This window comes from Grampus griseus, assembly GCF_964374135.1.
Source record: "Grampus griseus genome assembly, chromosome: 14".
In the NCBI taxonomy this organism is placed as follows: Eukaryota; Metazoa; Chordata; class Mammalia; order Artiodactyla; family Delphinidae; genus Grampus; species Grampus griseus.
Window position 1 is genome coordinate 48,647,740 of NC_139008.1, and position 14,351 is coordinate 48,662,090.

The 14,351-nt window shown below is 38.5% G+C and overlaps 1 protein-coding gene across 1 annotated transcript in view; it reads right to left on the reverse strand.

The window, feature by feature from the left end:
- The window catches only part of SPTLC3 (serine palmitoyltransferase long chain base subunit 3), a gene marked incomplete at both ends in the record, with an annotated part of 125,259 nt that overhangs the window by 65,921 nt on the left and 44,987 nt on the right, over window positions 1-14,351 (reverse strand). The window contains 2 exons of the mRNA XM_082671639.1: window positions 8,014-8,107; window positions 10,577-10,701. Coding sequence (XP_082527765.1) covers window positions 8,014-8,107; window positions 10,577-10,701 — 219 coding nt within the window. The remainder of the gene's footprint in view (window positions 1-8,013; window positions 8,108-10,576; window positions 10,702-14,351) is intronic.

Below are 14,351 nucleotides of genomic sequence, written 5' to 3' on the forward strand. Positions count from 1 at the left end.
AATTGAGTGAAGAAATGAGTGGCTGCCATTGATAGATGTTTCTCTCCAAGAGTGAGATCATCAAATTTAATCATATCCATGGATGCAGCTACAGTTGAATAATTATCCACTATTTCCTTTATCCTTCCTCAAGAAGACAGAATTTTTGATCACCAATTACCTGCCTTGCCAAAGAATCAAAAAGCATAGCACACTGTGCTAATGTCAAAAGCATTTTCCTTCATCTCCTAATAAATACATTTTTTGAACCCCTGAAAGATGTCTACTCCAAATATGAATTCCCAGCACTGTGAAGATAATTTGAATCTGGATGTGACAATTGATGATAAATGAAGAAAAAGAAACAGAACTGGAGGAACTAAACTTGGCTTATCAGAGATGAAAGCAAAGACTGAGTGATTGATGTAACATTAAGAAATGGAGTCAACATATTTTGAATTAGCATTGAGCTAATGGTCAGAGTTGAGCTGTAGGTCTGAGGGGCCTCAAGTTTGGTTCTTACAGAGTTACTGGCCCTGAACTTCACTCCAGAGTGTTCTTCTCACACAGCCGCTGAAGGGGGTTCAGTAAAGGCATAACCAGAACTCACCCCACTCAGTGAGAGGAAATTTTTCATCAGAATAACTCTACAAGTTGGAAAAGGGGGGTCACTTTGGAATGCTCCCATGCATTGGCTTTCCTCTCCTGGGGGATAATTGTTTTATGGTTTGAGGTTTCTGTGAGGTGGGCATAACAGAACTGGAACAATTCTTCCTCACTTCTTTGTTTTCTTCTTCTCACTTCAATCTTTGTTACTTCCTTGGAGAATGAAGGGAGAGTGCCAAGGAAGAGGAACAGGGAAAAGTAGAGGGGGAGGGAAAGCAGGAGAGAATAGCAGTGAGAAAGAAGAGAGAGAAAACAAGTGTGTGTGTGTGTGTGTGTGTGTGTGTGGGCACATGCATGCACACAGAAAGAAAGGAGAGTTCTGATGATAGTGATAAAGAATTAGGATCAGGAACTTTGAACTAGGAGGGTCCTTACACATCATATAGTTGAACACCTTCATTTTACAGTTGGAAAACTGAATATAAGAAAGAGGAAAGGATTTACACAAGGTGATGCAAAAAGTCAGGGGCAGAGCTGGACGAGAGAACTCAGGTGTTCACCACCACCTCCTTCTAAGTATTTCCTAATATTTCCCATGCTGCCTTGACCTCATCACAAAACCTCACACCCAGGAGCCTGAAAGGGCACTGCAATGACACTGACTAGATGGTTTGTGTGTGGGGGGGGGGGGCGGGGGGTTGGGATAGTGAAAGGAGGCGTTTAGGCTAAGGAACAAGATCACTTTTTACCTGACTATAACTTAAAACTTAAGTCTTCACATGGAAACAACCTAAATGTCCATTGACAGATGAATGGATAAAGAAGATATTGTGCGGCTACTAGTATCTCCTGCGTAGAAAGAGTTCCCAAACGCGGCTGCCGCTGGTGCCTGGTCCCCAGGGAACTCCGCCTCTTCGGGGGACTCTCCAACACCAGCAGCTGTGTGGATGACAGGCTCTTGGTGATCCAGCTAGGCTTCAGGGCTGTGCCTCTGAGGTGGGAGAGCCAAGTTCAGGACATTGGTCCACAAGAGACCTCCCAGCTCCATGTAATATTGAACGGTGAAAATCGCCCAGAGATCTCCATCTCAACACCAAGACCAGCTCCACTCAATGACCAGCAAGCTACCGTGCTGGACACACTATGCCAAACAACTAGCAAGAGAGGAACACAACCACACCCATTAGCAGAGAGGCTGCCTAAAATCATAATAAGGTCACAGACACACCAAAACACACCACCAGACGTGGACCTGCCTACCAGAAAGACAACATCCAGCCCCATCCACCAGAACACAGGCACTAGTCCCCTCAACCAGGAAGCCGACACAACACACTGAACCAACCTTAGCCACTGGGGGCAGACACCAAAAACAATGGGAACTACGAATTTTCAGTCTGTGAGAAGGAGACCCCAAATACCATAAGTTAAGCAAAATGAGGAGACAAAGAAACACACAGTAGATGAAGGAGCAAGTTAAAAACCCACCAGACCAACCAAATGAAGAGGAAATAGGCAGTCTACCTGAAAAAGAATTCAGAATAATAATAGTAAACATGATCCAAAATCTTGGAAATAGAATGGAGAAAATAAAAGAAATGGTTAACAAGGAGCTAGAAGAACTAAAGAGCAAACAAAGAATCATGAAAAACACAATAAATGACATTAAAAATTCTCTAGAAGGAATCAATAGCAGAATAACTGAAGCAGAAGAATGGATAAGTAACCTGGAAGATAAAATAGTGGAAATAACTACTGCAGAGCAGAATAAAGAAAAAAGAATGAAAAGAATTGAGGACAGTCTCAGAGACCTCTGGGACAACATTAAATGCACCAACATTCGAATTACAGGGGTCCCAGAAGAAGAAGAGAAAAAGAAATGGACTGAGAAAATATTTGAAGAGATTATAGTTGAAAACTTCCCTAATATGGGTAAGGAAATAGTTAATCAAGTCCAGGAAGCACAGAGAATCCCATATAGGATAAATTCAAGGAGAAACATGCCAAGACACATGTTAATCAAACTATCAAAAATTAAATACAAAGAAAAAATATTAAAAGCAGCAAAGGAAAAACAACAAATAACATACAAGGGAATCCCCATAAAGTTAAGAGCTGATCTTTCAGCAGAAACTCTGCAAGCCAGAAGGGAGTGGCAGGACATATTTAAAGTGATGAAAGGGAGAAAACTACAACCAAGATTGCTCTATCCAGCAAGGATCTCATTCAGATTTGATGGAGAAATTAAAACCTTTACAGACAAGCAAAAACTAAGAGAACTCAGCATCACCAAACCAGCTATACAACAAATGCTAAAGGAACTTCTCTAGGCAGGAAACAAAAGAGAAGGAAAAGACCTACAATAAGAAACCCAAAACAATTAAGAAAATGGTAATAGGAACATACATATCGATAATTACCTTAAATGTAAATGGAGTAAAGGCTCCAACCAAAAGACATAGACTGGCTGAATGGATAAAAAACAAGACCCATATATATTATGTCTACAAGAAAGCCACTTCAGACCTAGAGACACATACAGACTGAAAGTGAGGGGATGGAAAAAGATATTACATGCAAATGGAAACCAAAAGAAAGCTGGAGTAGCAATTCTCACATCAGACAAAATAGACTTTAAAATAAAGACTATTACAAGAGACAAAGAAGGACACTACATAGTGATCAAGGGATCAATCCAAGAAGAAGATATAACAATTGTAAATATTTATGCACCCAACATAGGAGCACCTCAATACATAAGGCAAATGCTAACAGCCATAAAAGGGGAAATCAACAGTAACACAATCATAGTAGGGGACTTTAACACCCCACTTTCACCAATGGACAGATCATCCAAAGTGAAAATAAATAAGGAAACACAAGCTTTAAATGATACATTAAACAAGGTGGACTTAATTGATATTTATAGGACATTCCATCCAAAAACAACAGAATACACTTTCTTCTCAAGTGCTCATGGAACATTCTCCAGGATAGATCATATCTTGGGTCACAAGTCAAGCCTTAGTAAATTTAAGAAAATTGAAATTGTATCAAGTATCTTTTCTGACCACAATGCTATGAGACTAGATATCAATGACAGGAAAAAAATCTGTAAAAAATACAAACACATGGAGGCTAAACAATACACTACTTAATAGCCAAGAGATGACTGAAGAAATCAAAGAGGAAATCAAAAAATACCTGGAAACAAATGAAAATGAAAACACAACAACTCAAAACCTATGGGATGCAGTAAAGCAGTTCTAAGAGGTAAGATTATAGCAATACAATCCTACCTTAAGAAACAAGAAACATCTCAAATAAACAACCTAACCTTACACCTAAAGGAATTAGAGAAAGAAGAACAAAAAACCCCCAAAGTTAGGAGAAGGAAAGAAATCATAAAGATCAGATCAGAAATAAATAAAAAAGAAATGAAGGAAACAATAGCAAAGATCAATAAAACTAAAAGCTGGTTCTTTGAGAAGAGAAATAAAATTGATAAACCATTACCACACTCATCAAGAAAAAAAAGGGAGAAGACTCAAGTCAATAGAATTAGAAATGAAAAAGGGCAAGTAACAACTGACACTGCAGAAATACAAAGGATCATGAGAGATTACTACAAGCAACTATATGCCAATAAAATGGACAGCCTGGAAGAACTGGACAATTCTTTTAAAGGTTTAACCTTCCAAGACTGAACCAGGAAGAAAGAGAAAATATGAACAGACCAATCACAAGCACTGAAATTGAAACTGTGACTAAAAACCTTCCAACAAACAAAAGCCCAGGACCAGATGGCTTCACAGGTGAATTCTATCAAACATTTAGAGAAGAGCTGACACCTATCCTTCTCAAACTCTTCCAAAATATAGCAGAGGGAGGAACACTCCCAAACTCATTCTACGAGGCCACCATCACCTTGATACCCAAACCAGACAAAGATGTCACAAACAAAGAAAACTACAGACCAATATCACTGATGAACATAGATGCAAAAATCCTTAACAAAATACTAGCAAACAGAATCCAACAGCACATTAAAAAGATCATACACCATGACCAAGTGAGGTTTATCCCAGGAATGCAAGGATTCTTTCATATACACAAATCAATCAATGTGATACACCATATTAACAAATTGAAGGAGAAAACCATATGATCATCTCAATAGATGCAGAGAATGCTTTCGACAAAATTCAACACCCATTTATGATAAAAACTCTCCAGAAAGTAGGCATAGAGGGAACTTTCCTCAACATAATAAAGGCCATATACGACAAGCCCACAGCCAACATCGTCCTCAATGGTGAAAAACTGAAACCTTTTCCATTAAGATCCGGAACAAGACAAGGTTGTCCACTCTCACTACTATTATTCAACATAGTTTTGGAAGTTTTAACCACAGCAATCAGAGAAGAAAAAGAAATAAAAGGAATACAAACCAGAAAAGAAGAAGTAAAGCTGTCACTGTTTGCAGATGACATGATACTATACATAGAGAATCCTAAAGATGCCACCAGAAAACTACTAGAACTAATCAATGAATTTGGTAAAGTAGCAGGATACAAAATTAATGCACAGAAATCTCTTGCATTCCTATACACTAATGATGAAGAATCTGAAAGTGAAATTAAGAAAGCACTCCCATTTACCATTGCAACATAGAGAATAAAATACCTAGGAATAAACCTACCTAAGGAGATGAAAGACCTGTATGCAGAAAATTATAAGACATTGATGAAAGAAATTAAAGATGATACAAATAGATGGAGAGATATACCATGTTCTTGGATTGGAAGAGTCAACATTGTGAAAATCACTATACTACCCAAAGCAATCTACAGATTCAATGCAATCCCTATCAAACTACCACTGGCAGTTTTCACAGAACGAGAACAAAAAATTTCACAATTTATATGGAAATACAAAAGACCCTGAATAGCCAATGCAATCTTGAGAAAGAAAAATGGAGCTGGAGGAATCAGCCTCCCTGACTTCAGACTATACTACAAAGCTACAGTAATCAAACAGTATGGTACTGGCACAAAAACAGAAAGATAGATCAATGGAACAGGATACAAAGCCCAGAGATAAACCCACACACATGTGGTCACCTTATCTTTGATAAAGGAAGTAAGAATATACAGTGGAGAAAATACAGCCTCTTCAATAAGTGGTGCTGGGAAAACTGGACAGCTACATGTATAAGAATGAAATTAGAACACTCCCTAACACCATACCCCAAAATAAACTCAAAATGGTTTAGAGACCTAAATGTAAGGATAGACACTATCAAACTCTTTGAGGAAAACATAGGCAGAACACTCTATGGCATAAATCACAGCAAGATCCTTTTTGACCCACCTCCTAGACAAATGGAAATAAAAACAAAAAGAAACAAATGGGACCTAATGAAACTTAAAAGCTTTTGCACAGCAAAGGAAGACATAAACAAGACGAAAAGACAACCCTCAGAATGGGAGAAAACATTTGCAAATGAAGCAACTGATAAAGGATTGATCTCCAAAATTTACAAGCAGCTCATGCAGCTCAATATCAAAAAAACAAACAACCCAATCCAAAAATGGGGAGAAGACCTAAATATACATTTCTCCAAAGAAGATATACAGATTTCCAACAAACACATGAAAGAATGTTCAACATCATTACTCATTAGAGAAATGCAATTCAAAACTACAATGCGATATCATCTCACGCTGGTCAGAATAGCCATCACCAAAAAATCTACAAACAATAAATGCTGGAGAGGGCTGTGGAGAAAAGGGAACCCTCATACACTGTTGGTAGGAATGTAAATTGATACAGCCACTATGGAGAACAGTATGGAGGTTCCTTAAAGAACTACAAATAGAACTACCATATGACCCAGCAATCCCACTACTGGGCATATACCCTGAGAAAACCATAATTCAAAAAGAGTCATGTTCCACAAAGATCATTGCAGCTCTATTTACAGTAGCCAGGACATGGAAGCAACCTAAGTGTCCATTAACAGTTGAATGGATAAAGAAGATGTGGCACATATATACAATGGAATATTACTCAGCCATAGAAAGAAACGAAATTGAGTTATTTGTAGTGTGGTGAATGGACCTAGAGTCTGTCCTACAGAATGAAGTAAGTCAGAAAGAGAAAAACTAATACTGTGTGCTAACACATATATATGGAATCTAAAAAAAAAAAAAAAAAAGTCATGAAGAACCTAGGGGCAAGACGGGAGTAAAGACGCAGACCTACTAGAGAATGAACTTGAGGACACTGAGAGGGGGAAGGGTAAGCTGGGACCAAGTGAGAGAGTGGTAGTGTATATATGGACATATAAACAGTACCAAATGTAAAATAGATAGCTAGTGGGAAGCAGTCGCATAGCACAGGGAGATCAGCTCCATGCTTTGTGACCAGCTTGACGGGTGGGAGGGTGGGAGATGCAAGAGGGAAGAGATGTGGGGATATATGTATATGTATAACTGATTCACTTTGTTATAAAGCAGAAACTAACACACCATTGTAAAGCAATTATACTCCAATAAAAGCATTAAAAAAAAAAAGAAGATATGGTGCATATACACAATGGAATACAACTCAGCCATAAAAAAGAATGAAATAATACCATTTGCAGCAATATGGATGCAACTAGAGATTATCATACTAAGTGAAGTAAGTCAAAGAGAGAAAGAGAAATATCATACAATATCATTTATATGTGGAATCTAAAGTATGACACAGATGAACGTATCTACAAAACAGAGACAGACTCACAGACGTAGAGAACAGACTTGTGGCCCTCCAAGGGGGAGGAGGAGTGGGGGAGGGGTGGACTGGGAGTTTGGGGTTAGTAGATGCAAACTATTATGTATAGAATGGATAAACAACAAGGTCCTACTGTACAGCACAGAGAACTACATTCAACATCCCGAGATAAACCATAATGGAAAAGAATATAAAAAAGAATGCATATATAAATGAGTTACTTTGCTATACAGCAGAAATTGTCACAACACTGTAAATCAACTGTGCTTCAATGAAAAAATAAATTAAAAAAAAACTTAATTCTTTAAACTTTCTCAAGGCAGAGTTACAAAAGAGGAGGCATTATCACACTTCTGATAATTACGTGCAGTCTAAGAGCTCAGTCATGGCTTCAGAGGCCGCGTTGGAAGATCACTACTGACAGAGACACTAATGTGTTTGGGTTACACTTAGCAATCTGGGTGTTTAATGCAGTTCAACCATTTGTTCCAGGTCACCAGAGGTTAACAAGCCAGTAGTGAGTATAAACATGACTGTGTTTCATTAGCTAAGCTCCCAGGTCGAAGAGCAAGGACTAAGCCCCATCAATAATCTTTACTTTTGTCTAGAAGCAAGAGATATCTGTTGGATAAAAGCACTGATACTCACTGTTGTGTTTGAAGATCCTTATGGTTGCACCCGAGAGTCGGGCCCCAAGCACAAGAGATGCATGGTTTAACTCATCGCTTAAAATGAGGCATCCCTGGTAGAAAACAAGCACATGAAACATAGGCCAATAAATAAAATGAAGGGAAAACAACATGTGGGAACAGGAACTCACTTTAAGATCTATAACACAGATTCTCCAAAACCCTCTTTAATTTTAAAAGTTCAAGAGTTTAAACTGGTGTCTTCGTGGATAAAATCCTCTAGAGCAATTTGCTGATGGAGTTGGGGATCTGTTAAGGGTTAACACCTTTTTGAAACATTTGCATATAGTTTTCAGCAGAGGAGGTCATCCAAGATCTTGGTTAAGCAACGGGTAGAGTCTAAAGGATTGATGGTTGGCAGGAAAACTAACATGATTTTGGGTGGGTTGTGGATTTGCTGAGGCTTTTCAGTCCCATGCTGGATTATTTGGAATGGTTTCGGGGCACTCTTGCTGGTAGGCTGGGATAATTTCTGCAAAACATTTCAAGCTCTTGTTTTCTGATTCTCATTCCCTACTATGTTAACATCCATGTAGACGGAGGCATCACTGCTTTACAGTTAAAAACTTTGCATCTGGAAAAGTATGGATGGCAATTCAGTCTGAGACAAGGAGAGAAGGTCACTCTAATTTACTGCTTATATAAGTTACTGTTTGTAAAATTATTTTTCTATATTAAGTTAAAGATTTCTAAATTATGAAATTGCTCAAGTAGACTCAAAATGCAGAGACATGCAAAAAAATTAAAAATAAAGACCTTTATTTTATGGCCACCCAGAATCTTAGAGTTCTCCCTTATATTTTAGAAATCTCACACATGATACACTTTTAAGTTTTTGAGGCAAAGCCAGCAAAATTCTCACATCTCCATACCCCAGACATTGTGTGTGTGTATTTATAATTTTTTTTGGTGGACATTTGAGAGTTACTTGTAAACCTCATGATAGCTCACCCTGAAATTCTTTAGCACGTGTCTACTAGGAAAAAGGACATTCTCCTACATGATCACAATGCAATTATCACACCTTTGAAATTAAACATTAATACAATGCTATCATCTAATATACAGTTCAAATCCAAATTTTTCCAACTGTCCTAAAAATGTCTCGATGCCTTTTACAGATGTTTCCTTTCCTATTTTTTTCAATGCAGAATCCAATCAAAGATCATACACTGCATTATATTAGTTGTCTTGAGTCAGATTTTTAAAAACATAAATCTGATTATGGCGTTTGCTTACTTAAAATGAACAAACCAACTCTTCATTTTTCTCCAGGAGAATTCCCAACACTCTAGCATGATTTACACTATAAGGCTCTTTACAGTTTGGTAACTGCCTTCACCTCTGGTCTCTTCTTCATCCACTCTCCTACGTTCTAATTCTTCCAAACCTCAGTGCTTCACACAGGCTGCTCACTCTTCCTTGTCTTAAGAAAATAACTTACTTATCTAAACAGATAAGTAACAGATTCTGTTCTCATGTCACCTACTTTGCACAAGCATCTCAGCCTTTCTCGAGAAGAGTTGGGGGACAACTCTTTTGTCCTTCCCCATTTACGGGCACCCCTTTTCTGTGGTATTTATTCTGTTACTTGGTGTGTTGTTACCCCCATTAGAAACTACATGAATTTACAGGGCAAAGGTCTTGTTCATCTCTGTATACTCTGTAACTTGCCTCATATGAGAACACAGTAGATTCTCAATAAGTGACTTATTGAATGAATAAAGGGACAAATAACACAAGAAAAACGTTTTGTTAAAATAAATGCTTAATAAGCATTTGTTATGCTGAACATGGTGACTCGGGGGCCTAAAAATTTAATTGATTTTGTAAAACTGTCACTGAAGAGGAATCTTGACTCCCATCTAGGGCTGCAATTCTATAACCAGATATCATGATGAAGAGATTTGCTGGACTCAGCTGGTACTTAGACAGGTTGGGACCTGGGACCTGGGACCCTTTGCTGCAATGCTTGTACCTGGACAAACCTCTTTATCTCCTTGTGCAACAAAATACAAAGAAACTATATGGGACTAAAATTAACTGTGTGCTTGTGCAGTTGGGGCAAATTATGGGCAAGATTCAAAAAGACCAAAAAACCCAACTGCCACTTCTGAAGAGCCGGAAGCAAAAGCAGGGTACCGCATATGCCTCTTGCACACAACACCACCAAAGCGGTGGGCAAACCTCCTAAGCCACCCCTCTGGCCTTACCCTGGGGCCTGCCCCTACCCTCACCCCATATGAGGAACTAGCTCACCCCCCTCCTTGGGGGCGAGCTCCCCCGCTGCTGCAGCAGGGGCCCCAATAAAGCCTTGCCTGAATCTCTTGTCTGGCCTCTTATCAATTTCTATCAATTAAGGAGGCCAGGCATCCTGGTCGGTAACAGTACATGTATTCAAAAAGCTGAAGATCCAAGCCTAAGAAAAGAAACTTCTCAGTCATACATCTAACAAAGGACCTGCTCAGAGTTATGTCTTAGGAATAACACAGCAGAAGACAATTATGTTAACAAATTCTCACCTTTCCAACGAGTGCAGGGATATTCATTGAGTTCGTTGCAAATCCCATTCCAAAGACCATAGCAGCTTCTACATTCAGGAACTCAGCTACAAGGTCCTCCAACTCTTTATGTTTATCCAAGGTTCCTGCTCATGAAATGATAGGATGGGTGAATCTCCTGTTCTCAACAAGTCCAAGATTGAAAACTCAAATTCCAGTGCTTACCCATTACCAAAAGACACATACAGGAGTGCACATAGCAGGTCTATTTGCCATAGGCCGAATCTAGAAACAACCCAAATAACCACACACTGTAGAATGGATCAATACATATACAGTAGAATTCAACACATCAGTGAGAAAAAACAAACTAATGTCCCACACAACAGCATGGAAAATCTCACAAATATGTGGTCGAGAGAAAAAAGTCAGACATGTATATACTCATACCGTATGAATCCATTTATATGAAATTTACAAACAGACAAAACTAACCTGTAGTGTTAGAAGTCAGGAAAGTGGTTTCTTTTGTTGAGAGCATGGAGAGAACTTTGAGATGCTCTGTTTTGTTTCTAGATCTGGGTGCTGGTTATGTGGGTATGTTTGTTTTGTGAAAATCCATTTTATACTTACGATTGGTGCACTTTTCTATATATATAATTTATAATGCAATAAAATTTATAAAAAATGCCACAGTTCCTCTTTCTTTCCACCTTACATCCCACGAATAATTAATTAAATTCTAACTCCCTCAGAGGGTTCCTGACACTCAAATGCAAACAGAGCTCATGACTTCCATACGTGCATTGAGCTATAATTTATTGAACCTTTGGAATGTGCTAGGTTTCAAAGCCCACTATTTAGGTTATCTCATTTAATTTTAAGGGCCCAATAATGCAGGTATTATTACTTTACAGATAAGAAAACTGAAGTGGGAAGAGGTCACAGATAAAGAGCAACAGAGATACTCAAGTCTAACTCCAAAGTTCATATTTTTAAGACTCTACTACCTTTAAATGCTTACTCTCTGACCCCTTCTTATAAATAATCCCTCATGCCTTACTGAGAGTAAATACTAATGCTTCCCATAGTCTTGTTTGCCATCACTCTAACTTCTAGATCTATACTGTCCAATATGGTAGGCACCAACTATATATGGTTAGTGCAATAGAGGAACTGAGTTTTAAATTTTATTTAATTTTAGTGATTTTTTTCCAATAAACACAACTTTACTGTTTTGGTAGGATTATTTCCCACTTATTTCACTTTAACCAGTGAAAATTTGGTGTCTGAATTGACATGGACTGTAAGGGTAAAATACCCATCATTTTTTGAAGAGAGAACAAAAACAATAAAAATAATACAGTATAGTTCATTAATATTTCACTTATTGATTACATGGTTAAATGACAATACTTGGGATATATTGGATCACATAAAATGTATTATGACATTGTTTACCTGATTTTTTAAAACTTTTTAAAATGTGGCTACTAGAAAACTTTAAATTCCACGTGTCTTGCATTATATTTTTATTGGTCTAGATGATACACTTAACAGAATAGAAAAAATGTATAGGTGGACAGGAATTTGTATCCATCCATATGCAGATTTAACTCAGATTTAAGTTAGAGGAATGTTGTTGGCATATTCAGGACTATTATAAACAAGCTTCTATTAATCTAAAGATTAACATATATTACTACAAAGCGGGATATCAGAATTTTATTTCAATTGGTAAATTAGCTTGCTTATTGAGCTCAAATGGTGAGGAGTTGAACTTTAGAAGGCATTGTATGGTGAGTTGAAGTTTTATTTTGCATTTAACATAAAAGAGAACATGAGATAGCCCATCTTTGCCCTTCCCCTCTTCTCACGCTGCTGGCTGGTGGCCTTTTTATCAAATCAGAATTCATTTATGCTCCAAACTGTCAGAAAACATAGTAAAACAAACATTCTAGCAGAGTCAATTGTATTCAAGATTGGGTGGGGAATAGTTAGAAATTTAAATTGTAATTTAAAACTTTATTATCCAAGATACACTATAGTGTGAAAAGAGAAACTGAAATTTAAAGATAAAACGTGGGCACATAATCTTTTGTCAGATTTGTTTTTACCCAGTAGAGACTGCATTCCAAAGGGAACACCTCCAAGAACAGGTAATGAAAAGTCCACCGGCCTGGCCGTGAGGAGAGCTGGTTCTGACCGAAGCTCTTCCACTAAACAGCTGGGTGGCCTCTGGCTGCCCCTTCCGGCAATTTCTGCAGAGACTGGGAGAGGTGCTGTTTTAGGCATCTTTGACCTTGGGAGTGGTCTTTCCTCCACCTAGAATGGTCTTCTGGCAGCTCCTAGTCACTCTTTGAGATCCACCTAACATGGCCTCTTTTCTCAGATGCAGTCTCAGCTTCCCCAGGCAAACTCGGTCATTTTCTCCTCTGAGGTCGCATGAGCCTCATTACATAATGATTACAGCACTTAGTAAGTTTCATTGGGGATGTTCATGGGGCCATCTTCTTTATTACAGAAAGAGCCCTTGGAGTGCAGATACTGGGTGTGCAGATACGGGCACTCCTATTGCAGTACTGACACGTAGTAGGTGCTTGCAACTCCTATTGCAGTACTGACATGTAGTAGGTGCTTGCTGAGTTGCATTCTGTCTTTTGATGGAGAAGGAGGCCAAGACTGAGGCTAGAGGAGGGGATGGCACAGGGAAAAAGGTCAAGAAGTCATGCGATGCCAGGGCAACAAGGCGACCAGGCAGTGAGCACCAGCTTGGAAACACCGATACCTGAAGAAGGTCTCCAGCAAGGATAGAGGGTGCCCAAACTTTGTTAACTTGGTAACTTTCCCCATGAGCCTTTCCTGCTCAGATGTCAGGGGACAACTGTGTCCTGGCCCAGTCACCCAGAAGTGCATGAGTAGACGTTCACGATGAATCTGCGTGATGTCTTCCTCCACCTACATCTTCCCCAACTCTGCCATTCCAAGGCCTTATCTATGACAGTTACATCACTAAAAGTCCTTAGGATAATACAGGATGTCTTGTAAAGGATTAAACAGCCAACAAACTAATTAGACATGGATGTGTCTAAGAACAGCCTGAGGAATCCCCCTCTATGAGGTCTCTTTCATTATCTTGACTTAAAGAGAGGGAGAAGGTGGGGGAAAGCAGGTGACCAGATTAGGTCTCCAGAAACCAGCCTTCTTCTGGATTTCCAGTGGTCAGGTGGTTAGTAAAGTAATTTTCAAATATATCAGTTTCTACAAATGGATGTCTCACAGCTGGGTTACTAGTTGTCAGTTGTTTTGCATCTAGGGGCTTACCTTCAATTTGTAGAAAATAATAGTTCCCACTCCCAAACCCCATGATCATGGAGTTTCTCTGTTTAGTGTTCATAGCTCAGATTTCATCAACAGATATGAGAGATTCCCAGGATGGCTGGATATTTTCTACTCTAAGAAGCCATGCCTTGCAACGTTAGACTGGGCTGGTCTGGGATGGGGTGGGGTTTTTAAGGAAGAATAGATAATATGTCTCTTTCATATTAACGGACTGCTGCTTTCTGCCTCCTGTTCCTCAAATTCAAGAAATAAAAATGTAGGAATTAACACAACATTGTAAATCAACTATACTTCAATAAAAAATGTCAAAACTGAAAAAATATGTATAATTGAATCACTTTGTTGTACAGCAGAAATTAACACAACGTTGTAAATCAACTATACTTCAATAAAAAATATTAAAACTGAAGAAAAAAGAAATGAAAATGTAGAAGGACCTTGGGGAAACAAAACT